Consider the following 27,286-nt stretch of genomic DNA (forward strand, 5'->3'; position numbering starts at 1 on the left):
GCCCCCTAGTGGACAGACAGATGTATCGCTTCTCTGAAGAGGGCATGGTCAACGCCCGCTTCGACTACACCTACCATGACAACAGCTTCCGTGTGGCCAGCATCAAGCCTGTGATCGGTGAGACGCCCCTGCCCTTGGACCTCTACCGCTACGACGAGATCTCAGGCAAGGTGGAGCACTTTGGCAAGTTTGGCATTATCTACTATGACATCAACCAGATAATCACCACGGCAGTGATGACCCTCAGCAAGCACTTTGACGCCCACGGCCGCATCAAAGAGGTGCAGTATGAGATCTTCCGCTCGCTCATGTACTGGATGACGGTGCAGTACGACAGCATGGGCCGGGTCATCAAGAGAGAGCTGAAGATCGGGCCGTATGCCAACACCACACAGTACCGCTACGAGTACGATGGGGACGGCCAGCTTGTCGGGGTCAAAGTCAACGACTGGTCCACCTGGCGTTACAGCTACGACCTGAACGGCAACTTGCACCTGCTGAACCCTGGGAACAGCGCCCGCCTGCTACCGCTGCGCTACGACCTGCGAGACCGCATCACCCGCCTGGGAGACATGCAGTACCACGTGGACGAGGACGGCGTCCTGAGCCAGCGCGGCGCCGACGTGTTCGACTACAACTCCAACGGGCTGCTGGAGCAGGCGTACAGCCGCACGCCCGCGGGGTGGAGCGTGCGTTACCGCTACGACGGCCTGGGCCGCCGCGTCTCCAGGAAGACCAACGAGGGAGAGCACCTGCAGTTCTTCTACGCTGACCTCAACTACCCCGGCAGGATCACCCACGTGTACAACCACTCCGGAGGGGAGATCACCTCGTTCTACTACGACCTGCAGGGTCATCTGTTTGCCATGGAGGTGACCGGCGGAGAGGAGTATTACATCGCCGCGGACAACACGGGCACGCCGCTCGCCGTCTTCAGCAGCAACGGACAGATGGTCAAGCAGCTCCAGTACACTGCCTACGGCGAGGTGTACCACGACTCCAACCCTGACTTCAACATGGTGGTGGGCTTCCACGGAGGACTCTACGACCCCCTCACCAAGCTGGTGCACTTTGCCCAGAGAGACTACGACGTGCTGGCAGGCAGATGGACTGCACCAGACCATAAACTCTTACCTAAGATCGGCAAGGAACCCGCCCCATTCAATCTGTACATGTTCAAGAACAACAACCCACTCAGTGACATGATAGACATCAAGAGCTATGTGACAGGTAACAGGGATTGTGTTTGTTGTCCTTTATGACCTGTTATTAAAAACCAAATCCATCAGGTTGTGACATCTTGTTGTGACATCTTGACGTGTTTTAATTCTGTTTTGCAGACGTGAAGAGCTGGTTGGTGATGTTTGGTTTCCAGCTCGGTAACATCATACCAGGCTTCCCCAGGCACTCCATGGATTTTGTTGACCCTCCTTATGAACTACTGGCGAGCCAGGACTGTGAGACTGCTCCGGTGAGTCATTTAAAAAATACATATTTCACCTACTGATAACTAAGACTAAACAGGCGAATCTCAATGTAATTGATGTTAATTCATTGAAATATAACAGTCTGGCCTGACTCTCTGCTGTCTCCAGCTGATCACAGGGGTGCAGCATGCAGTAGAGCGCCACAACCAGGCCTTCATGGCTCTGGAGGGGAGGTTGCTCAACAAGGAGCGCCGGACCAAACAGGACAAGCCTGGCTACTGGTTCGGCACCAAGATCCCCATCGTGGGCCGGGGCATGATGCTGGCCATCAAGGAGGGCCATGTGATGACTGGTGTATCAGGCCTGGCCAGTGAGGACAGCCGTAAAGTGGCCCAGGTCCTGAACAACGCCATCTATCTGGAGGGGACCCACTACACCATAGACGGGAAGGACTGCCACTTCTTTGTGAAGCTGGGCCTGGCTGACAGTGACCTGCTGTCTCTGGGGCTGAGCGGGGGGAGGAAATCTCTGGAGAACGGCGTCAACGTGACTGTCAGCGGACGCTCTCGTCGGGGTGTCACTGTGGAGATCCACACGGTGGCGTTGTCCCTGAGCGTACGTTACGGCCTAGCGGCTGACGTGCTGGAAAAGGAGAGGGGTCGCCTGCTAGAGCAGGCCCACCAGAGGGCCCTGTCGGGGGCCTGGATGAGAGAGCAGCAACATCTGAAAGAGAGCAGAGAGGGAGGGAGGCTATGGGCAGAGGGAGAGAGGCAGCAGCTCCTGGCAACAGGGAAGGTGCCAGGCTATGATGGGTACTATGTGCTGCCTGTGGAGCAGTACCCAGAACTGGCAGACAGCAGCAGCAACATCCAGTTCCTCAGACAGAACGAGGTGGGCAAGAGGTAACAGAGCCCCGCCCCTTTGACACTTCATCTCCTAGGGAGAGTAAAGGGGGTTTCCCTGGCAGTGCTGCAGAGGCATCTGAGAGGACACCATCTCACAAAACAGATGTCTTGCTGAAGGTTAAAACAGCGCCTGAATGAGTTCAGACAATGATTTAGAAAAAGCACCCTTAACTACTAACGATAATGAACTTACTTTTTTAAGAGGGGGAAAAAAGGGATTTTGAAAAACTAGAAAATCTTTTTACATTTTTTTTGCGGAGGGATTGGTATTGATGCCAATGAGGAAAAAGTTAACTGCTTTCAAACATCTAATCAGACGTACCCAACACAGACAATGGCAACCCAGTCAAGGCTTTTCTTTCTAGTGGCTAAACAACTTTTCAACTGTCTCAGACCGCTGTCTGGAGAACATAGAGCCATCACTTGCCAATACAGTCATAACCATGAACAATGTTTAAGGACGCTCAGTTGTTCTTCATTCAGAGTACATAGTAATATATGTTTTAATTGAACAAAGACAGATATTGAGGATGTGACATGTATGTAGATTTGTGTGTTCCCGTGCAGTAGACTTTGAAATAAGACTTTCACTTGTTGTTGACTGCCAAGATCAGTCAGGAAGCCCTCTCTCACGTAGAAAATAAAAATGGACTCAAATGCTATTTATTTTAATCCGTTTTATTTTTCTTGCTCTTTTTGTTTGCACTATATGACAATCATGATGAATTTGTATTGAGGAAGACATTATTTTATTTTTTGTCAAATATGAAAGTATTCTCAATGTTTGTTTTTGATTTAATATTTGCAGCCCAAGACAACGTGTTACGGACAAATATATGTGGTGTTTTCATATTGTTTACATTTTTTTATTTTTGTCTTTACAACTGTGAAACCTGTTTCCCTACACATTACCAAGTTAAATACATTCATTCAGCAACACAGATCCATGTTCTGAAAGCGGCCTAATTTGTACATTTCTCAAAAGAAGAGACTTTACTATTGTTCTGTGAAAATCCCTAGAAGAGTGTCTACTTACGGGTCGTATTACATTTGATTGGTCGAACTCGAACCTTTCACATTTGATTGGTCGAACTCGAACCTTTTACATTTGATTGGTCGACCTCGAACCTTTTACATTTGATTGGTCGAACTCTAACCTTTTACATTTGATTGGTCGAACTCATACCTTTTACATTTGATTGGTCGAACTCGAACCTTTTACATTTGATTGGTCGAACTCGAACCTTTTACATTTGATTGGTCGAACTCATACCTTTTACATTTGATTGGTCGAACTCGAACCTTTTACATTTGATTGGTCGAACTCAAACCTTTTACATTTGATTGGTCGAACTCAAACCTTTTACATTTGATTGGTCGAACTCGAACCTTTTACATTTGATTGGTCAAACTCGAACCTTTTACATTTGATTGGTCAAACTCAAACCTTTTACATTTGATTGGTCAAACTCGAACCCTCCCCTTTCAACACGGGAGCTTTTTATTTCATTTTTTTGAACCTAGTGACATCTCTGTAACCACACCCAATATCTGTAAAACGTATATTTTCACTGTGAAGAACCACAGTATGGATGTCAATATGTACATGAATAGGTAACATGAAACATTCTTTACACTAGGACGAGGATTATGTGGGAAGTTTATCAGAATAAACTTGGTTTTTCATGTTGCATGGACTGTTCTTTCCCCTCTTTCGGGCAAGGAGCTGTGGTTCGACGTGCTTCCCTGAGGGCAGTGGTGGACTAACTTCCACTCAGCACTTCCACTATTTTTATCATTAGCCTAAACTTTGAAAATTGCGAATAAATCAAAGCAAATGAATCTGCCAAATGCTGAGTGGCAGGTAAAATTGGCTTCCTTGGTAATGCTGAGTGGCAGGTAAAATTGGCTTCCTTGGTAATGCTGAGTGGCAGGTAAAATTGGCTTCCTTGGTAATGCTGAGTGGCAGGTAAAATTGGCTTCCTTGGTAATGCTGAGTGGCAGGTAAAATTGGCTTCCTTGGTAATGCTGAGTGGCAGGTAAAATTGGCTTCCTTGGTAATGCTGAGTGGCAGGTAAAATTGTCTTCCTTGGTAATGCTGAGTGGCAGGTAAAATTGTCTTCCTTGGTAATGCTGAGTGGCAGGTAAAATTGGCTTCCTTGGTAATGCTGAGTGGCAGGTAAAATTGGCTTCCTTGGTAATGCTGAGTGGCAGGTAAAATTGGCTTCCTTGGTAATGCTGAGTGGCAGGTAAAATTGGCTTCCTTGGTAATGCTGAGTGGCAGGTAAAATTGGCTTCCTTGGTAATGCTGAGTGGCAGGTAAAATTGTCTTCCTTGGTAATGCTGAGTGGCAGGTAAAATTGTCTTCCTTGGTAATGCTGAGTGGCAGGTAAAATTGGCTTCCTTGGTAATGCTGAGTGGCAGGTAAAATTGTCTTCCTTGGTAATGCTGCGTGGCAGGTAAAATTGTCTTCCTTGGTAATGCTGAGTGGCAGGTAAAATTGTCTTCCTTGGTAATGCTGAGTGGCAGGTAAAATTGTCTTCCTTGGTAATGCTGAGTGGCAGGTAAAATTGTCTTCCTTGGTAATGCTGAGTGGCAGGTAAAATTGTCTTCCTTGGTAATGCTGAGTGGCAGGTAAAATTGTCTTCCTTGGTAATGCTGAGTGGCAGGTAAAATTGTCTTCCTTGGTAATGCTGAGTGGCAGGTAAAATTGGCTTCCTTGGTAATGCTGAGTGGCAGGTAAAATTGTCTTCCTTGGTAATGCTGAGTGGCAGGTAAAATTGTCTTCCTTGGTAATGCTGAGTGGCAGGTAAAATTGTCTTCCTTGGTAATGCTGAGTGGCAGGTAAAATTGTCTTCCTTGGTAATGCTGAGTGGCAGGTAAAATTGTCTTCCTTGGTAATGCTGAGTGGCAGGTAAAATTGTCTTCCTTGGTAATGCTGAGTGGCAGGTAAAATTGGCTTCCTTGGTAATGCTGAGTGGCAGGTAAAATTGTCTTCCTTGGTAATGCTGAGGTAAATTAAGATTAAAGGCGAGTGTTGTATTATTCCAATTGAGATCATTGGAGGCAAACCACTTCCTGTCAGCTGCAGTGGGTTCTCATGGCTCCCAGGCTATTTTTACAGGTTTAATTATCACCTGCCAGAAGCATCTTTGAACCCTGACCCTGCCGTATAAAGACTGACTGGAGTACAGCAGTGATGTCGAGAACAGTCCGGCTCCAAGCTAACAAGCATCTGTAATCATTAACATCCCCATTTGCATATCGGCCTGAGCGCCTCCATGACAGTAAGATAATCTATAGAACACGGGGTCAGGACAGATACTCAGCAGGTCATAATGCTCTGGACGAGTTGCACCTCATGCAGATCAAACCCACTGCTCCCTGTCTAATGCCTCATCAGTGGCGGTTGGTGCCGTTTAAGATGAGGGAGGAAGATTCTATTTTTTTATGAGTATGGCCTTATTTCTATTACAGCATATTGGATGTCGTTCATATTCCATTCACTCAGTTCAATGTAACATCACTAGGTTTAGGCTACTACATGATACTCTAATGTTCCCTGTACCCATCACGAGGTTGCTACAACCTAGCCTATCAATGAAAGTTTACAACGTAGGTGCACACAGGTTGAAAGAAAGATTTGAGGTGACAGACAGTGACACATTCAATACAACCTTGCACACTCTTGCCTGCATCTAGCTGATCTAGGGTGTAATCATTAGTCCAAAAGTTGCAAACGAGAGTTTCTATTTGGACAAATTCAGGTATGTTTATACCCGTTTCGTTCCGTTTGCTTCCGTTTAAGAAACATTTTTACAACAGAATCGTCGGAATGAATGCACCCCTGATCACACGAAAACAGTTTACTTTCATAGCCACATACAAACAGCTCGTTGCATTTCTTCAAGCCGTCTACACGCTCTCCTCCTCTCACCTTTTCCCTTCTCTTGTGAAATTCAATTCACAACACATCAGCTGTCTGTGACCAGACAAGAAAAACCTTTCCAAGCAAAACCATCCGCTCCACTCGACCTACATCGTTGTCACCGTGTTAGCTAAAGTAATGTTGTAGTCAACATAGCTAATAGAACTAACATGTTGGTAAACCCGCTACTGTCATGCTGTAACGTGACATTGTACATTCAGTAAGCAGTTTAGCAGTTACACCGGTGGGCCACAGTGGCAATACATTTGTAAAACTGAAAGCTTACTTGGAAGAGTTCCCGTGTTGGATAGTCATAGCCAGCTAGCTAATATAGCATCCTTCTGTTTGAGTAATTATCTCTTAAAGTATTTTCAGGCAGTTAAATGTTGCAGAACATTATTTATAAAAAGCTATCTATTAATATGTTTTTTTTTAAACACTAACTTGTTTACAAGCGTGATAGTTGTACTTTTAGTTTATGGTTGACGTAGCTTGTTGGCCATTAGCCAATCGCCGTTTCTCAACGAGTTCAAAGCACGTGAATGCATCCAACTGGTATTTACGAATTCACAAGTGGTAATCACCACCTTCCCATTTGGTTACGAATGCAGCATTAAACGCAGGCTGCGACCTGCAAAGTTGCGAGTTCGAAATTCCAGTTGAGACTTTGGTTTTCCAACCTTAACCAACATTCTTAACTAATCACATTTTTAATATACTAAGTTTATAACTTTCTGACTGAACAGCTTTCGGACTAAAAAATAAAACGACTGGCACAGTGGACTAGACACTGGACAGAAGGTCATCGGTTCTAATCTTGATGATCCTCTTTCTCAAAAAGGTATATATTTCAGTGTAATTCACATTTTTATTTTAAGCCAAATATTGATGCCTCGAGTCAATGGTACTACCTTTCAGAGGGACGGTTTAAATGGTTTGATAATCCAAATCTGTATACGCTTGTAAGAGATCTTGATACATTATAACGCGTCCCAAAATACATCCAGAGGTGGTCAGGAAAATCTTTTTTATTTATTTTTTATTCAACCTTTATTTAACTAGGCAAGAACAAATTCTTATTTACAATGACGGCCTACCAAAAGGCAAAAGGCCTCCGGCAAGGACTGGGGCTGGGATTAAAAATAAAAAATATAGAACTAAACACATCACGACAAGGGATCACAATCAGTTATCGTCTACACTTGTTTAAAGATGTGGGCACATTCAGAATGTGGACAAGATCAGGACACATGTTAGCACCAGGTATAAACGGGGCTTAGATCTGAACTCACAGAATGACTGATATACAAAAGAAATGCAAACACTCCCTGGCCCCACACTCAGCCCACATGTGAGAGCTTTAAGCCAGTGGGGTGAGGAGCACTGCCCAAAATGAGTTGTGCAAACAGCCACCTGACTAACACACAGATAAAGGCACATATTTACATGTGTTTAGTATAGCCAACTGTAAAACTGTAAACCAGCTATAACTGGTTTTAACTGTAGCACCTCCTTTGACTAACAAGTAAAGTCTGTTTGTTTGAATGATTTAACTTGTTTTTTTGGAAGTTCCTTAGTTACCTTACTTAGTTTTCTTTACCATGAAAAGCAAATATTTGTTATTATTGATTGAAAGAGAAACTTGAGTTTCCTACATCTCCAATCTGAAAAACAAACAACAATTAAATATCAACTGTTATTAATTCAACTGATTACTCATCCTTTATTGAGACATTTTTCTTTGGTGAAGACGTGACAATACTTTTTTTTTAAAAACAAAAGTTTGCTTTAATACTTTGAGTGTTTCTTGTTTTTCTTTGGCATATGACGTACAAAGTCAAGCGAGTATAATAAAGTTACCACAAAAAAGAGCCGGAGACAGGAAGTGAAAAGTCAGTTGAAACAGTTGTGACCGGAAGTGACTTCGTAGCCGGTTAGAAGAGCATTTTAGCTAACCCTTTTCCTAACTTTAACCTAATTCTCCTAACCTGCTACGTTACTTCTCCTAACCTGCTACGTTACTTCTCCTAACCTGCTACGTTACTTCTCCTAACCCGCTACGTTGCTTCTCCTAACCCGCTACGTTGCTTCTCCTAACCCGCTACGTTACTTCTCCTAACCCGCTACGTTGCTTCTCTTAACCCGCTACGTTACTTCTCCTAACCCGCTACGTTACTTCTCCTAACCCGCTACGTTACTTCTCCTAACCCGCTACGTTACTTCTCCTAACCCGCTACGTTGCTTCTCCTAACCTGCTACGTTACTTCTCCTAACCCGCTACGTTACTTCTCCTAACCCGCTACGTTGCTTCTCCTAACCCGCTACGTTACTTCTCCCTAACCTACTACGTTACTTCTCCTAACCTGCTATGAAAAAGTTACTTCCGGTCATAGCTGTATTCCACCTAGTCAAAACCGTTGTACACTGTTAGGCTCAGGGATCAGGTTATCATGTCCCACAAACAGCAGCAGCAGCACAGGGCCGTCCAGGGCCGTGAGACAGGCGTGCTCCCCTCCTCCTCCTCCGCCATCTCGATTCCTGTCCTCCACCACATACACTGACAGGGAGGAAGACAAAGGCAGGTTGGCATTTATTGTTATGAATCTTGCCCTGGAGGCAGCTCTGCAGATTGGTCACTAGCTGGCACAATCTAATTTTAGACCTAACCTTAACCACAGTGCCAACCCTAATACCTAACCTTAAATTAAGACCAAAAAAATAAACGATATAGCCAAATTTTGACATAGCAGCCTTGTTACGGTTTTCTGGTGAAAGAGAGGCGGAACTGACACAGGTGGCATCGGACAGCTAACACGCTCCTCAGGGCGAATGCCGTGCATACTATGCCAAATCAACTGCTCTCTCTCCTCACACTCCCCCAATTCTATTAACACCTCCTCGAGTGTCTCCTCATCTTCCATCCGTTCACTCTCCTCCATTCTGTCCAATAACTCCTCAACCCTCTCAGACTCAGCCCTCAGCGTTGCCGATAGCTCCGATAACATCCATGGCTCCTTACGGTAAACAGGGGGAGTTGGTTCAGGTCTGACTCCTGACTCTGCCACACTCTCCCTGTGCCCCCCCCCCCCCCCCAATACATTTTTGGGGCTGCCTCTCGGGCTTCCAGCCGCTCTGCCGTGCTAGCTCCTCATAATGCCGCCTCTCTGCTTTCGCTGCCTCCAGCTCGGCTTTGGGGCGGCAATATTCCCCTGGGCAATATTCCCCAAGTCCATTCTTCCAAATAGTGCAGCCTCTCCCACTGCTCCTGCTCCTGCTGCTTCTCCTGCTGCTGCTTTTGCTGCTGCTGCTGCTCCTGCTGCTGCACCTGTTGCTTCTCCTGCTGCTTCTGCTTCTCCTGCTGCACCTGTTGCTTCTCCTGCTGCTTCTGCTTCTCCTGCTGCACCTGTTGCTTCTCCTGCTGCTTCTGCTTCTCCTGCTGCACCTGTTGCTTCTCCTGCTGCTTCTCCTGCTGCACCTGTTGCTTCTCCTGCTGCTTCTGCTTCTCCTGCTGCACCTGTTGCTTCTCCTGCTGCTTCTGCTTCTCCTGCTGCACCTGTTGCTTCTCCTGCTGCTTCTGCTTCTCCTGCTGCACCTGTTGCTTCTCCTGCTGCTTCTCCTGCTGCTGCTGTTGCTTCTCCTGCTGCCGCTGTTGCTTCTCCTGCTGCTGCTGCTGCTGCTTTTGCTGCTGCTCCTGCTGCACCTGTTGCTTCTCCTGCTGCTTCTGCTTCTCCTGCTGCTTCTCCTGCTGCTTCTCCTGCTGCCTCTGTTGCTTCTCCTGCTGCTTCTCCTGCTGCTTCTCCTGCTGCTTCTCCTGCTGCCTCTGTTGCTTCTCCTGCTGTTGCTTCTCCTGCTGCCTCTGTTGCTTCTCCTGCTGCTGCTTCTCCTGCTGCTGCTGTTGCTTCTCCTGCTGCCTCTGTTGCTTCTCCTGCTGCTGCTGCTTCTCCTGCTGCTGCTGTTGCTTCTCCTGCTGCCGCTGTTGCTTCTCCTGCTGCTGCTGTTGCTTTTGCCTCTGTTTACCACGCCCCTTGGTCCTTGGTTGGTGGGTGGTTCTGTTACGGTTTTCTTCTGGTGAAAGAGAGGCGGACCAAAACGCCTCTTTAATCAAGACGAATACCGGGAAAAACACTACAAATATACAAAACAATAAATGTGAAAACCGAAACAGTCCTGTGTGGTGAAACAAACACAGAAATAATCACCCACAAAACCCAACACAAAACAGGCTACCTAAATATGGTTCCCAATCAGAGACAATGACTAACACCTGCCTCTGATTGAGAACCATATCAGGCCAAACATAGAAATAGACAAACCAGACACACAACATAGAATGCCCACCCAGCTCACGTCCTGACCAACACCAAAACAAGGAAAACACACAAGAACGATGGTCAGAACGTGACAAGCCTGCCCATCTAGCAGAAATCGTTCAGTTCTGCCTCCGGGGCAAGATTCATGACAATAAAACGCCAACCTGCAAGACAAAGAAGAGAGTGAGAGTGTGTGTGTGTGTGTGTGTGTTGCTTCTGTTTTTTTAAATCTAATTTTACTGCTTGTGTCAGTTACTTAATGTGGAATAGAATTCCATGTAGTCATGTAGTACTGTGCACCTCCCATAGTCTGTTCTGGACTTGGGGATTGTGAAGAGACCTCTGGTGGCATGTCTTGTGGGATATGTATGGGTGTCTGAGCTGTGTGCCAGTAGTTTAGACAGACGGCTCGGTGCATTCAACATGTCAATACCTCTCATAAATAAAAGTTGTGATGAAGTCAATCTCTCCTCCACTTTCAGCCAGGAGAGATTGACATGCATATTATTAATGTTAGCTCTCTGTGTACATCCAAGGAACAGTTGTGCTGCCCTGTTCTGAGCCAACTGCAATTTTCGTAAGTCTCTTTTTGTGGCACCTGACCACAAGACTGAACAGTAGTCCAGGTGTGACAAAACTAGGGCCTGTAGGACCTGCCTTGTTGATAGTGTTGTTGAGAAGGTAGAAACTAGGGCCTGTAGGACCTGCCTTGTTGATAGTGTTGTTAAGAAGGTAGAAACTAGGGCCTGTAGGACCTGCCTTGTTGATAGTGTTGTTAAGAAGGTAGAAACTAGGGCCTGTAGGACCTGCCTTGTTGATAGTAGTGTTGTTGAGAAGGCAGAGCATCGCATTATTATAGACAGACTTCTCCCCATCTTAGCCACTACTGCATCAATATGTTTTGACCATGACAGTTTACAATCTAGTGTTACTCCAAGCAGTTTAGTCATCTGAACTTGCTCAATTTCCACATGATTTACTACAAGATTTAGTTGATGAGCTTCCCTGAGACGGTTTCTTACAGTTTGTGCAGAAATTATTCGGTTGTGCAAACCCACAATTTCATCAGCTGTTCGGGTGTCTGTTCTCAGACAATCCTGCAGGTGAAGAAGCCGAATGTGGAGGTCTTGGGCTCTGCGTGGTTACACGTGGTCTGCGGTTGTGAGGCCAAATTCTCTAAAACTATGTTGGAGGTGGTTTATGGTAGAGAAATTAACATTCAATTCCCTGGCAACAGTGGTCAGCAGATGAGGCCAGTTGGATATACTGCCAAATTCTCTAAAATAATGTTGGAGGTGGCTTATGGTAGAGAAATGAACATTCAATTCCCTGGCAACACCTCTGGTGGACATTCCACCAGTCAGCATGTAAATTGCACGCTCCCTCAAAACTTTAGACATCTGTGGTATTGTGTTGTGTGACAAAACTGCACATTTACAAGTAGCCTTTTATTGTCCCCAGCACAAGGTGCACCTGTGGAATGATCATTCTGTTTAATCAGCTTCTTAATATGCCACACCTGTCAAGTGGATGGATTATCTTGACAAATGAGAAATGCTCACTAACAGGGATGTAAAAGAAATTGGTGCACATAATGTATGGACATTTTCGGGGATCTTATATTTCAGCTTGTGAAACATGGGACCAACATTTTCCATGTTGCGTTTATATTTTTGTTCAGTATATCTTAACATTGTAATGATAATCAGAGAACAGGTCAAGGTCTGAATTTAATTATGTGCAATACTTTCCACTTCCACAGACACAGTTAATAAGGAGGTGTGTGGGTCATATGGCCAAGAGCCCTTTCTGTGGCTGACAAGTCCCACCCATATCAAATACTATTATATTAGTTTTGACATTTGTTTCAGAAAAGTAAAACTATAGTTTTAAGCAGCTGCAGCTGCAGCAAAGTTATATTTGAACTTTCCTTAGTTTAATTTAGACACAACTGTATAAATTCAACATTGAAGAATAAATAAATCAAGCAGATAATTTCAAATCTTCCCTTTGCACAGTTAAAGATATCTCTAATGTGTCTGGGTGAATAATTGCAGTATTACCTCGGGTTGAATCGACTTATCTGTTATGCGATTTATTTCTGTATTTTTGCATCAACAAAGCCTTTTCTTGATTTACTTTGTATAAAAACCCATTGATTGTTGCTTGTCGGCTCCTCCGTTTTCACAGGCAGCATAGGAGAACTTGATGATGGTGTTGACGTCGTCGAGAGACGGCTGAGACGGTCTGCTGACTTGTGGTGCTTTCATAGAGACAGATAGAGGAATTCCAGTGGCTTGGGAAAGTATTCACCCCCTTGGCATTTTTCCTATTTTTTTTGCATTAAAACCTAGAATTAAACTAGATTTTTGGGGGAGGTTGTATCATTTGATTTACACAACATGCCTACCACTTTGAAGACGAAAAATACTTTTTTATTGTGAAACAAACAAGAAATAAAACTAAAAAACAGAAAACTTGAGCGTGCATAACTATTCACTCCCCCAAAAGTCAATACTTTGTAGAGCCACCTTTTGCAGTAATTACAGCTGCAAGTCTCTTGGGATATGTCTCTATAAGCTTGACACATCAAGCAACTGGGATTTTGTACAATCTTCTGCTCCAGCTCCTTCAAGTTGGATGGGTTCCGCTGGTGTACAGCAATCTTTAAGTCATACCACAGATTCTCAATTGAATTGAGGTCTGGGCTTTGACTAGACCATTCCAAGACATTTAGATGTTCCCCTTAAACCACTCGAGTGTTGCTTTAGCGATATGCTTAGGTTCATTGTCCTGCTGGAAGGTGAACCTCCGTCCCAGTCTCAAATCTTTTGAAGACTGAAACAGTCAAGAATTTCCCTGTATTTAGCGCCATCCATCATTCCTTCAATTCTGACCAGTTTCCCAGTTCCTGCCGATAAAAAACATCCCCACGGATGGTGTTCTCGGGGTGATGAGAGGTGTTGGGTTTGCGCCAGACATAGCGTGAGTGTATGGCTTAAAGTGGTCCTATGTACACATACTCCAATCTCCGCTGTGGAGCTTTGCAGCTCCTTCAGGGTTATCTTTGGTCTCTTTGCTCTTTGCTCTTTGGATTGTTTTGATATAGAACTTATGTAAAACAGTTATTTATGGCTTTGTAAGTGGTTTTCCTTTGTCTATCTGCATATTGTATTGTCTTTTTTATTTATTTATTTTAAGAAATGTAGCCTACACACTCAGGCAGGTGCCACTATACTTTTTTCCACATCCTTATTGACCACTCTATTACATGGGACATCAGAACACTTGAAATTCCCCCTTATAATTTGGGATCAAATATGCTCTGAAAGCAAACATGTTGACATGAGTACCCTGATATCGGGGAATTTGTGCCATTCTGAAAAAATTGTTAGATTGTCTGATTAATGCCCCACCTTGCCTGGTCTGTGAGTTTTGGTGGGCGGCCCTCTCTTGGCAGGTTTGTTGTGGTGCCATATTCTTTCAAATTTGTAATAATGGATTTAATGGTGCTCTGTGGGATATTCAAAGTTTCTGATATTTTTTTATAACCCAACCCTGATCTCTACTTCTCCACAACTTTGTCTCTGACCTGTTTGGAGAGCTCCTTGGTCTTCATGGTGCCGCTTGCTTGGTGGTGCCCCTTGCTTAGTGGTGTTGCAGACTCTGGGGCCTTTCAGAACAGGTGAAAATATACTGAGATCATGTGACAGATCATGTGACACTTAGATTGCACACAAGTGGACTTTATTTAACTAATTATGTGACTTCTGAAGGTAATTGGTTGCACCACTTCAACAATTTGGACTATTTTGTGTATGTCCATTACATGAAATCCAAATAAAAATGCATTTAAATTACAGGTTGTAATGCAACAAAATAGGAAAAATGCCAAGGGGGGGTGAATACTTTTGCAAGGCACTGTAGATAGTCTTTATATCTGTGCCATTATAACATATGTGACAGTGTGGGCTGTGCCATTGAGGCAATGTCCATTTGAAGTAGTCAATTTTCTTCATGAAATGACTCCAAGGTCATCAGGAGGAATCAGCCAATTAGTTGGAAGTCCCACCCAGTTGACATTAAAATGGTGGACGTCTGCAATGGCACTGCCCATGCTAAAATGGCCTTTTGGCCACTAGAGACCTTTATCACTCGATGGGTGCTTTCAAGACAACTTGGAACTCAAAAAAAAAACAAGGTCAAATCATGACAGTGATCTTCAGGTCAGATATTCTGATGGTGCTTAAGACAACTTTGAGTTGGATGACCGTTCAAAATGAGTTTCTCAGTCTGTTTTTTTTTTTTTTGCACAGTTCCCAGTTGTCTTGAACATGGAATCAGCTCAAAAAAGATGCCAGAGCTTCAGACTTGAAATTGAGTTGGAAAAACCTTTCAAAAAAAAAAAAAATCCCAATTTTCGTGAACGCACTGAAGTCAGAGATTTCCATGTGTTTTGAAAGCGGCATTGGCCTATCAGCTGACTCCCTTGTTTAAAGAGCCATTGAACAAGCAGTTGCTTATGGAGAAAAAAAATAAAGTTTCAGTCTTGGAGGTCTGTTTCCTGACCGATTAGGTGTTTGGTTAATGACATCTTACATTGTTAACCCAGGAAATCTTAAGAGTTCTTGATTTAGAAGCCTATTTCACTTCCTTAAAAATCCCCAAAATGAATCTAAGATCATAAAACCATGTAATGCTTTAATGAGAGAAATTGACAATTACAGAATATAATTGTGCAACTCAAATTCACAGGAATTTCCTTAAACAACCGTCACTTGCGATTCTCTGATAAAGATACTGATTTAGTCTTCCAATAGGCAACTTCACACAAGAGGTTTAGGATCAGTGGCAGCGTCTTGCACACCGTTTTGAGGAGGTAGTCACACAAACTGAGCAGGACTAAACGTCACAAGATACCGATTTCTTTATTTTTTGCTGTGTCTTTCAGTACGATTGTATATTGTGCTTGAATTACAAATAGTGCATGATACAGACTAATAAATAAAATAAAAATGTCTCCTTCACCAACAGAATGAAACCCAGCCTGGGTTTGTGTGAAGAAACAAGCATTTTTTTTTTCTTCATTTGAGTAAAAAGTTGGCATACATAAGTAACCCATTGACAAAATGTATTTCAAAAATAAAAAAGTAAATTCTGTCTTTAGTAACATCTTTAGACTACATATGCCATTAATTGGTATGGAAAATTTGACATTTCAGTTTTCTACAGTGGCTTCACATAAATTACCTAAATTAATTGATCCAGCAGATAAGGGAACATTGAATTTAAATTCTTTAGCTACACATTCAAACAAAATTCTCAAAATGGTCAAATCACTACATGCGTTAGGTACACAGGCAATGTGCATTCATTCCAGCAGGAAAGAGTCAGTGAATTCTCTGAATCAGTTACTTCCTAATACACGATGAAATACATTCTCAATTAAGGAGCAGGCAGAAGTCAAAGCTTGAAGTAGGTAAAGGGTTGCTCTTGATCCAGTGGGTTTGGCCTCCTGACGCCGATCAATGGAAGACGGTCTGCCTCCAGCGCTTGTCGTACAGGAAGGGCCAGAGGCTATCCCTCACTGCCGTCTTAAAGGGGATGGGCTCCACGCCGAGGCCCAGCAGCTCAAGACGGGAACACTCCAGCCGGGCATTCTGAGGTCTCTGAGCCCCCGCACCAGCAGGCTGCTCCGTCATCTGGGGTAGAAGAGGGTCAGAGGAAGTGGGGGAGGGAGGGAGGGGGGGATAAACAGCTTGTAAGGACTGCGTCAGGAAATAATGTTTAGATGGAGAATTATCTTTAAGTGCATTTGTGTGGGAGAAACAGCATGAGATGAGACTGATCAATAAATACATGTTTATTCATGAGTAACAGAAAAAGGAAATGCACACAGGCTATCATACCGGTATCAAATGACTGCTGGACAGGTTGAAAGCATCTGCAATCACACAGGCCATCTCGTATTTGGTCATTTGTTCCTTTCCAGAGTAATGGAAGATCCCTCGTATTGATGGGTCCTGGAAAGCACACACACATGCAGAAGATACAATTAATATAATGAAGGGACCAGACCATAGACATTGCCTTAGGGCTGTTCAAGCAACCAGTCAGTTTGAGCTCACCTGGAGCCTCCGCTCAGCCATCTGTCTGCAGACTCGAGCCACGTCGTTGACGTAGGTGGGGAAGCGCTGCTGACAGTGCTCCACACTGCAGCTCTCTGCCCCCTCCTGAACCTTGTCCCACAGCACCGTCACAGCACTCTCATCCACACGCTCTACCTCTCCGTACAGTATGGGCACTCGCAGCACAGCCGCACCTGCACAGGGGAGGAATTGGAATGACAGATTAACATTTGGGGGACCAGGGAGCCAAGGATGCGTGAGAAGTCACACATGACTATAGAGTACACAACAACAAAAAACACAATGACAACCATAATGACACCGATAGTAAAGGAATGAGTAGAGTGTTGACGCACCAGGGCTGTGTCTCAGGACCTCCCTCTCCCCCTCTAGCTTGGACTTGCCATACACATTTAAAGGATTAGGAGCGTCGTTCTCTCCATAGGGAGGGTTCCGACCATCAAACACGTAGTCAGTGCTGATGTAGATGAGGAAGATCCCAGCTTCAGATATCACAACGCAAACAGGAAAATATGTTCAGTGAACTGTAGAAACCGTAGGCCTACATGTTTTTTAGAAACTTGTTAATATTATATATCAAACAACCTCGATGGCACACTAGCACTGTAGAGTAAGAGCTCATTTACATTTTTTTGAACATTGTGAATTTGTTTATTTAACATAGCGCATTATCAAGAGATGTGTTAAATATTACTGCACAGTTAAATTATATTGAACAAAAATAAAACGCAACATGTAAAGTGTTGATGCCGTGTTTCATGAGCTGAAATAAAACATCCCCAGAATTTTCCAGATCCACAAAAAGCTTATTTCTCTCAAATAATTTTATGCAGATTAAACAGTATGATCATTACAGAGGGGCACCTTGTTCTGGGGACAATAAAAGGTTATCCTAAAATGTCCAGTTTTGTCACAACAACGCCACAGATGTCTCAAGTTGAGGGAGGGTGCAAATTGCAGGAATATCCTACAGAGCTGTTGCCAGAGAATTAAATGTTCATTTCGCTACCATAAGCCGCTTCCAATGTCGTTTTAGAGAATTTGGCGGTATGTCCAACCGGCCTCACAACTGCAGACCACGTGTACCCATGCCAGCCCAGGACCTCCACATTCAGCTTCTTCACCTGCAGGATTGTCTGGGGATTGGGGGATGCTGCTGAGGAGTATTTCTGACTCTAATAAAGCCCTTTAGTGGGGAAAAACTAATTCTGATTGGCTGGGCCTAGCTCCTCAGTGGGCTGGCCTATGATGTCCCAAGCCCACCCATGGCTGTGCCCCTAACCAGTCATGTGAAATCCATAGATTAGGCCCTGATAAAATGTATTTCAATTGACCGATTTCCTTCTATGAACTGAGACTCAGTAAAATCTTTAAAATTGTTGCGTTTATATTTTTGTTCAATATATATCGAAAAGTATACATTCAACACCTGAAATTGTGCATCCTGAATTCTCAGTGTGTATGCTTCTGATAATAAAGCAGACCCACCTGCCTCTTTAGCTAAAGTCCCAGATGCATGAACATTCAGGTTCAGGGCTGCCTCTGTGTGCTGCTCTACCACATCTGGCCTCCTCTCCGCAGCACAGTGCACAATCACATGGGGCTGATGACACAGCATACATTCAACACAAGGTAATACAGTAAGGAATATGTATGTGCAATGATATCTAAGCCATTTATCCCCATTTTAGGCTGTTTAGCCTTTCATCTAAATTTCTGATGACAATGATTCCCACAAGGAATACAGTACTTCCAGAATTCTGCAGCCTACACAGAATGACAAAAGACACAGGTTATATTCCAGACTTCGATCCTCACCTGGAAGTCTTGAATGACAGCTCGCACAGCATCCTCGTCCGTTAGGTTGCATCGTAGGAAGCGGGGCTGAGCCCGTCTGTACCCACATCCCAAGGCGTGCCAGGCATTATTCTGGAACTCTTTATAAACCGCACGCCCAAGCAGCCCTGTGGCCCCTGTCACTAGCACACGCCTATAGGGGATGGCCACATTCTCCTAAAGAAGAGACACAGGAAAAATACAACTTAAGTTATACATTGTTTTGTTATGACTCCTGGCAATAAAAACTGACGTAATCCACATATGAACTTGCAGTTATATGAAGCTAAACATCTTGAAATTCATATAATCATTTACAGCTTAATGTTGTAAAACAATCTTTCATTTCCATTTTGACCTATGTACTGATACGTGCTAACAGGGGTGTATTCATTATGCCGATTCTGTTGCAAAACATTTCGTCTGCAACAGAAACTGTTTACACCAAATGCTATCGAGTTCTTAAACGGATGCTGTAGTTCAGTCTCTTAAAAAAAAAAAAAACATTTAAAAAAGCATCTGGAACAAGTTAGGAAGGTACCCCGCGGACTTCACTCCACTTTACAGCACGAATTAATCGATAATGTATAGATGTGCAACTTGTACCAAACACTTCGTAAACTATTCAGATTGGAATGGCAAAGCGTGATAACCACACAATTAAAATGAACTACAACTTCCGTTTAAACCCAACAGCGCTTGAAGAGCGTTTGCAGTGTACGGTTTCTATTGCGAAACGTTTTGCAACAGACTCGGCGTAATGAATACACCCCAGTTCCTGTCACACTACGGTGCCAAAATGGGTGCCCAATGAGCCTAAACCGATTAGACACGATTCGAGACATTACAAGTCTTCGCCTCGATCATTTCTTAATAATTTATTTGAAATCTACTGGCTAACTAAACAACTTCGACCATCACCAGTTAGCAACAGGATTAGCTAGATGAATTCATTGTAATACAGTGATGTAACGTTATTAGCTAACGTAGCAATTCTCTCTCAAAAGTAAAGATGCCCCCGATTCTACTTTTACCTGCACCACCTCCACGTGCCCTGGGGTGAAATGTATCTTAAGTTCCTTTTCGTTCATGTCAACAGAAATATCAAAATGTAATATCTACTATGCTCATTCAATAAACGCCAATGTTTATATAATTTCTGTTGCGCATCTTCCCGGATCAGCTGTTTCCGGTCTCGCGAGAGGTTGCGCGGATGTAGAGACACAACAGCGATCCCGTTAGCGAGTCCAACTGGTTACGGTCTCAAAATGTATATTAGTTCTTATGTTGAGGACACACAGTCCAACGAAATGCTTACTTGCAGGTTCCTTCTCGACAATGCAACAACAATAAGAACTATTAAAAAAAAGAAAAACGAACATAAGTAAAATGTCTCAGTAGAATAGAGTTGACATTTAAGCATAACTATAATAAATGAAGGCACAATTTAATAGTAACATTACTTAAACGTGTAAATTATCAGGGAAGTGTTTAAATTGTGCAGTATTAGCAAATCACGTTGGTATAGCTCCTTACAAACACTAAACATGTATGCTAAACTCAGCAACTGGCCTAATGGATACAACCCCCAACTAGCTGGGGATAGCAAGCTAGCAGGTGCATTCACATACATTCATAGCTCCTGTGGCTAAAATCGTTGAGCAAGCTAAAGTTAGCTAGCAAGCTACCTTTATAGCAGTGGCTAATCTTAGCTAGCTAACGTTAAATCGTCACTCCTTACTAAATTATCGATCTTCACGTAAACCCTGTACATTTACCTCGTAATCTCCGTATTCATATCCCGGCATCGTTTCCCACAAACACAACCATACAACTCGATCAAGCACCACCACTAATTTATAGAGAAAAAAAACGGACAGAGTATTTTTTTTCCGGCAACATCAATTCTTAAAGGGGAAGTTTTGTGGTGTACCCCATAGCGACCAATAGATGGCAGTTCTATCTCACCTATCTAGCAGGTCTAATAAAACATAATCAGTTACATAAATTATTTGAATATGTAAATGTCTTTTTAGCTCATGCAGATATTCCCATAGCCACTTCTAATGAAGCCTAGCTACTAGAAATAATTTAATTCCATTTTTGTCATTAGCTACCTACCTACTTTATAACAAACACCCTTTGTTCTAGCCCCATGGTAAAAGGTAACGTATGATTCTCGGTTACTTTAGCAAGTTGCCTTATTCCCGATGTGATATGGGCTGGGCTACGTGGGCTTTCTGGTTTGCTATATCTTTGAGCATGAGCGTCATATTAAAATATAGTTCAATAAAGGTTCAATAAAAATGAAATATATTTAGGACAGTCAACCCAGTGGTGAGAGGACTGGGCGTGTCCTGTGGTTTCGTCTATAAGGGATACAGCTTTTGTCAAAATTGACTTTTCATACCAGTTTTAGGAGAATTTACACAGTAGGTTATGAGAATTAAAGTAGCAGATTATGAGAATTAGGTTAAGGTCAGAAAAAAAGGGTTAGGATTAGCTAGAATGCAAAAACATTTACTTTTGACGTCAAGTTAACAAAAGCTGTATCCCGTCTAGACATGACAGTGTCCTGTCACACATTCCTGAGAGCGACATCCTGACACATTTGAGTCTGCACGTGCACATTTGGAATGGTCACTTCAAAGACCAAATCCGTTTCTGTTGCAATAACAGCAATATTTGTGGTCAAGGTTAGGGTGGAGAAACGTGTGAAAGGTGACAGATAAAATAACAGGTGTTCCTTCCCATGTCCCCCAAATATCAATCGCCCCTTCCTCCTGTATGGTGTAGCTCACACTTCTGGCTTTTACACAGTACGTCATTAAAACAAAATATTCAATAGAAACCTGATTGAAGATATCATATCAGGTCAAGAAATACTAAATAATATCGTACAGAAATAAATAGATTGACCACCTCCGAAAAATAGTAACAATCAAAAACACATTTATAAACTATGTAATTGAAGGGTAGTGAAAAGGGTCAAGATAGATAGGAATTTAGGAACAGATTACCAATTCATTGGCCAAAAGATGAATAGTAGTTGTGAAGGGACATCGCGTTGTTTCAATGTTGTCAGTGACTTAAAACATGGTCTGAAGTTGCTTGAGAGTTTAAGTAAATTTCACATCAGCCATGTGCATTGCAGAATTAGAATTACATTTCAGAGGAAAATAACTCATGGGGATAAGCAATGCCCTGAAGTTTTGGTATTTTGGTGCACTCTGCATGCCTCATTTCTTAGAACTGGACAAGAGTGAGTTTGTTAGTATGGCAGCAATCCCACTCACTCACCCTCATGCCTCCTCCTGTAATGAATAGGCCAACACTACCTCCTCCCTGTGGTAGGTCAAGGGGAAGAGTGAGTGACATGATTTTACAACAATCCAGAGGCTGTACCCCTCATGGTCAGCAGAAACCCAGTGAACCTACCAGTACATGTTGGATGTTGTTTCTTAGAGTGTAATGCTGAGTTCAAAACAACTGGTAACTCTGGAATATCCGACTTCAGTGCATTCAAGTACACTGGGATCTCGCGTAAAATAAAATAAATAAAAAATCAGACTGGGAAAAATTGTTTTAGTCATCCAGCTCGGAATTTGGAAACTAGGCATCTTTCTAGATCTCAAACTTTCCTACCTAAACATCACTGACGTTATGATTTGACTTTGTTTTTTCCCCCCAGAGCTCCCAGTTGTCTTGAATGCACCATAACAAATGGGTGAAATATATTATAGGAAATTAATTAGGAGTGTTGTGTGTACTTCAAGTATTAGTAGGATACTTAAACAGCTAGGAACATAAGCATTTCGCTACACCCGCGATAACATGCTAAATATGTGTACACGACCAATCTAATTTGTTTTTAACAATTTTTCACAGTTCAACAAAAAATCCAAGTCCTACATCTTTGGAACCTGGTGAAGCTGGAATTCTCAGAATCTATAATACACACCATTCATCATATTAACCGTTATTGCAGGAGTAGGCATATGAAACCATGAGTAATGAATTGGGTCACTAATACTCTGTACATCTATAGAGTGTTATACCATAATATACTAAAGCCCTCAAACTCAACACTGGACCTCAAAGCCAGTTCTGCTGCGTTTTTTCATTGTTCCCCGATAATCATGGCCTGATTTAGACCCGGGACACCAGTGTTCTGTTGTTCAGGGAAGAGATTGATTGTGATATAGATTATTGCTGAGAGATGAGGTTGATGGCTGAGGGGTATAGCATGTTGATGGCTGAGGGGTATAGCATGTTGGTCGTTGGTATGTACTATGTTGTTAGCAGCTTTGGTATGTTCTGTGTTTGTTGCTTTGTCAGAGCTTCTTTAATGGCCTGAGTTAGTTTTTTTCTCAGTTTTGTGAAGTGGATTGTTTAATATTCTGTTTAATTTTGTTCCCATGGGGAAGGGGGAGGCACCTAGGGAGTGCTTAGGCAAGAGGCCCGCGGGCATACATATTCGTAGTATATTCACTGTCTAGGCACACCACCCCCTGTATTTTGGTTAGCGCACCAGGTGGTGCTAAGTTAGGTAAGTAGTGGGTAGGCAGGTAAGATAGGAGAGGGTAGGCAGGTAAGATAGGAGAGGGTAGGTTAGATAAGGAGAGGGTAGGTTAGATAAGGAGAGGGTAGGCAGGTAAGATAGGAGAGGGTAGGTTAGATAAGGAGAGGGTAGGCAGGTAAGATAGGAGAGGGTAGGTTAGATAAGTAGTGGGTAGGCAGGTAAGGTAGGAGAGGGTAAGTTAGATAAGTAGTGGGTAGGCAGGTAAGGTAGTTAGGTAAGTAGTGGGTAGGCAGGTAAGATAGGAGAGGTTATCTAAGTAGTGGGTAGGCAGGTTAGATAGGAGAGGGTAGGTTAGATAAGTAGTGGGTAGGCAGGTAAGGTAGGAGAGAGTAAGTTAGATAAGTAGTGGGTAGGCAGGTTAGATAGGAGAGGGTAAGTAGTGAGTAGACAGGTAAGGTAGTTAGGTTAGTAGTGGGTAGGTAGGTAAGATAGGAGAGGGTAGGTTAGGTAAGTAGTGGGTAGGCAGGTAAGATAGGAGAGGGTAGGTTAGGTAAGTAGTGGGTAGACAGGTTAGGAGAGGGGGCTTTGACATTTACACTCTTTGCTTTGGTTCCGTCCAGCCCCTTTTCCCCATATTACCGTGTGAAGGAATAAATTCCTAGTAAATGGTACCACTCTCTCTGCCTTTGTCATCCTTACTCACACCTACAGTCCATACCTCTCACTTCACAGAGAGTTGAGTTGTAGCAGGATGTTGCGTCCCCTCTTCAGAGGCATGTGTAACAATTACAAGTAAAAAACTAAAATACCTTATTTACGTAAGTATTCAGACCTTTTGTTTTGAGACTCGAAATTGAGCTCAGGTGCATCCTGTTTCCATTGATCATCCTTGAGATGATTCTACAACTTGATTGGCGTAAACCTGTGGTAAATTCAACTGATTGGACATGATTTGGAAAGGCACACACCCGTCTATATAAGGTCCCACAGTTGACAGTGCATATCAGAGAAAACCAAGCCCTGAGGGCGAGGGGATTGTCTTGACACAGATCTGGGGAAGGGTACCAAAACATTTCTGCAGCATTAAAGGTCCCCAAGAACAGTGGCCTCCATTCTTAAATGGAAGAAGTTTGGAACCACCAATACTCTTCCTAGAGCTGGCCACCTGGCCAAACTGAGAAATCAGGGAGAAGGGCCTTGGTCAGGGAAGTGACCAAGAAACCAATGGTCACTCTGACAGAGCTCCAGAGTTCCTCTGTGGAGATGGGACAACCATCTCTGCAGCACTCCACCAATCAGGCCTTTGTGGTAGAGCGGCCAGACGGAAGCCACTCCTCAGTAGACGGCACATGACAGCCCACTTGGAGCTTGCCAAAAGGCACCTAAAGGACTCAGACAAACAAAATTATTTGGTCTGAATGCCAAGTGTCACGTCTGGAGGAAACCTGGCATCATCCCTACGGTGAAGCATGGTGGTGGCAGCATCATGCTGTGGGGATGTTTTTCAGTGCCACGGACTGGGAGACTAGTCAGGATCAAGGGAAAGATATACAGAATAAAGTACAGAGAGATCCTTAACCTACTCCAGAGCGCTCAGGACCTCAGACTGGGGCGAAGGTTCACTTTCAAACAGGACAACGACCCTAAGCACACAGCCAAGACAATGCAGGATTGGCATCAGGACAAGTCTCAATGTCCATGAGTGGCCAAGCCAGAACCCGGACTTTAACCCAATCAAACATCTCTGGAGAGACCTGAAAATAGCTGTGGAGTGACACTCCCCATCCAACCTGTCAGAGCTTGAGAGGATCTGCACAAAAGAATGGGAGAAACTCCCCAAATACAGATGTGCCAAGCTTGTAGCGTCACACTCAAGACTTGAGGCTGTAATCGTTGCCAAAGTTGCTTCAACAAAGGACTGAGTAAAGGGTCTGAATACTTATGTAAATGTGTTTTTTTCATACATGTGCAAACATCTCTAATAACCTATTTTGCCTTGTCATTATGGGGTATTGTGTGTAGATTGAGGGGGTAAAATAACTAATACATTTTATAATAAGGCTAACGTAACAAAATGTGGAAAAAGTAAAGGGGTCTGAATACTTTCTGAATGTACTGTATATAGCAGGGCTGTTCGATGTCAGTCCTGGAGGGTCGAAACACTTCTGCTTTACATCCTCTTCTTCCCATAAGGGACTAATTCAGACCTGGGACACCATGTGAGTGCAATTACAGTGCCTTGCGAAAGTATTCGGCCCCCTTGAACTATGCGACCTTTTGCCACATTTCAGGCTTCAAACATAAAGATATAAAACTGTATTTTTTTGTGAAGAATCAACAACAAGTGGGACACAATCATGAAGTGGAATGACATTTATTGGATATTTCAAACTTTAACAAATCAAAAACTGAAAAATTGGGCGTGCAAAATTATTCAGCCCCTTTACTTTCAGTGCAGCAAACTCTCTCCAGAAGTTCAGTGAGGATCTCTGAATGATCCAATGTTGACCTAAATGACTAATGATGATAAATACAATCCACCTGTGTGTAATCAAGTCTCCGTATAAATGCACCTGCACTGTGATAGTCTCAGAGGTCCGTTAAAAGCGCAGAGAGCATCATGAAGAACAAGGAACACACCAGGCAGGTCCGAGATACTGTTGTGAAGAAGTTTAAAGCCGGATTTGGATACAAAAATATTTCCCAAGCTTTAAACATCCCAAGGAGCACTGTGCAAGCGATAATATTGAAATGGAAGGAGTATCAGACCACTGCAAATCTACCAAGACCTAGCCGTCCCTCTAAACTTTCAGCTCATACAAGGAGAAGACTGATCAGAGATGCAGCCAAGAGGCCCATGATCACTCTGGATGAACTGCAGAGATCTACAGCTGAGGTGGGAGACTCTGTCCATAGGACAACAATCAGTCGTTAATTGCACAAATCTGGCCTTTATGGAAGAGTGGCAAGAAGAAAGCCATTTCTTAAAGATATCCATAAAAAGTGTCGTTTAAAGTTTGCCACAAGCCACCTGGGAGACACACCAAACATGTGGAAGAAGGTGCTCTGGTCAGATGAAACCAAAATTGAACTTTTTGGCAACAATGCAAGATGTTATGTTTAGCGTAAAAGCAACACAGCTCATCACCCTGAACACATCATCCCCACTGTCAAACATGGTGGTGGCAGCATCATGGTTTGGGCCTGCTTTTCTTCAGCAGGGACAGGGAAGATGGTTAAAATTGATGGGAAGATGGATGGAGCCAAATACAGGACCATTCTGGAAGAAAACCTGATGGAGTCTGCAAAAGACCTGAGACTGGGACGGAGATTTGTCTTCCAACAAGACAATGATCCAAAACATAAAGCAAAATCTACAATGGAATGGTTCAAAAATAAACATATCCAGGTGTTAGAATGGCCAAGTCAAAGTCCAGACCTGAATCCAATCGAGAATCTGTGGAAAGAACTGAAAACTGCTGTTCACAAATGCTCTCCATCCAACCTCACTGAGCTCGAGCTGTTTTGCAAGGAGGAATGGGAAAAAAGTTCAGTCTCTCGATGTGCAAAACTGATAGAGACATACCCCAAGCGACTTACAGCTGTAGTCGCAGCAAAAGGTGGCGCTACAAAGTATTAATTTAAGGGGGCTGAATAATTTTGCACGCCCAATTTTTCAGTTTTTGATTTGTTAAAAGAGTTTGAAATATCCAATAAATGTCGTTCCACTTCATGATTGTGTCCCACTTGTTGTTGATTCTTCACCAAAAAAATACAGTTTTATATCTTTATGTTTGAAGCCTGAAATGTGGCAAAAGGTCGCAAAGTTCAAGGGGGCCAAATAATTTCGCAAGGCACTGTAACTACCAGGTATAAATAAAAAGTGTTTTGGCCCTCCAGGAACAGAAATGAACATCCCTGCTCTATACCAGGGGTATTCAACTCTTACCCTTATGAGGTCCAGAGGAGCCTGCTGGTTCTCCGTTCTACCTGATAATGAATTACACCCACTCGGTGTCCCAGGTCGAAATCAATTCTTGATTAGAGGATTTTTTTTTTTTTAAGTGTAGGCAGTGGCACTGGCTTCAAGGTCCAGAGGTAATGTACAGAGTCCTGAAACATACGAGTTCATTCAACCTCACCACACTTCTTGGCCTATTGCCAAGTCTTTTCAAACCATCAGATGATCAAAAAACACAAAGCACCATG

The 27,286-nt window shown here is 43.3% G+C and overlaps 2 protein-coding genes across 4 annotated transcripts in view; one reads left to right on the forward strand and one right to left on the reverse strand.

Annotated features, from left to right (window-relative positions):
* Window positions 1-4,023, forward strand: part of LOC110534851 (teneurin-2) — a 146,961-nt gene extending 142,938 nt beyond the window's left edge. Inside the window, exons 26-28 of the mRNA XM_036989631.1 lie at window positions 1-1,230; window positions 1,341-1,471; window positions 1,596-4,023. The exon at window positions 1-1,230 is cut by the window's left edge and continues 391 nt beyond it. Coding sequence (XP_036845526.1) covers window positions 1-1,230; window positions 1,341-1,471; window positions 1,596-2,333 — 2,099 coding nt within the window. The 3' untranslated portion in view covers window positions 2,334-4,023. The remainder of the gene's footprint in view (window positions 1,231-1,340; window positions 1,472-1,595) is intronic.
* An 11,456-nt stretch (window positions 4,024-15,479) lies between these two features.
* On the reverse strand, window positions 15,480-20,485 carry mat2b (methionine adenosyltransferase II, beta). Of its 3 annotated transcripts, none has more exons than XM_021617554.2 (7): window positions 19,590-19,851; window positions 18,538-18,732; window positions 18,208-18,322; window positions 17,055-17,201; window positions 16,699-16,892; window positions 16,480-16,593; window positions 15,480-16,272 (listed from the first exon to the last, which is right to left on the reverse strand). In XM_021617554.2, exons 1-7 carry the CDS (start codon window positions 19,644-19,646, stop codon window positions 16,096-16,098), a joined length of 999 nt encoding a protein of 332 aa, XP_021473229.1. In that variant the 5' UTR covers window positions 19,647-19,851; the 3' UTR covers window positions 15,480-16,095. The 3 variants fall into 3 exon arrangements, with proteins under 3 accessions (XP_021473229.1, XP_021473230.1, XP_021473231.1); XM_021617555.2 differs by lacking the exon at window positions 19,590-19,851 and adding an exon at window positions 20,334-20,485 and having other exon boundaries at window positions 15,745-16,272; XM_021617556.2 differs by lacking the exon at window positions 17,055-17,201 and having other exon boundaries at window positions 15,745-16,272; window positions 19,590-19,871.
* Window positions 20,486-27,286: the final 6,801 nt, after the last annotated feature.

The sequence above is a fragment of the Oncorhynchus mykiss genome, chromosome 10 (assembly GCF_013265735.2).
Source record: "Oncorhynchus mykiss isolate Arlee chromosome 10, USDA_OmykA_1.1, whole genome shotgun sequence".
NCBI lineage: Eukaryota > Metazoa > Chordata > Actinopteri > Salmoniformes > Salmonidae > Oncorhynchus > Oncorhynchus mykiss.

Coding starts and splice junctions, on each gene's coding strand:
- mat2b (XM_021617554.2), bottom strand. CDS start 19,646: ATGAACGAAAAGGAACTTAAGATACATTTCACCCCAGGGCACGTGGAG. Junction 18,733..19,589: donor GGCACGTGGAGGTGGTGCAG/GTAAAAGTAGAA, acceptor TCTCTTCTTTAG/GAGAATGTGGCCATCCCCTA. Junction 16,594..16,698: donor TGGCTGAGCGGAGGCTCCAG/GTGAGCTCAAAC, acceptor TGTGCTTTCCAG/GACCCATCAATACGAGGGAT.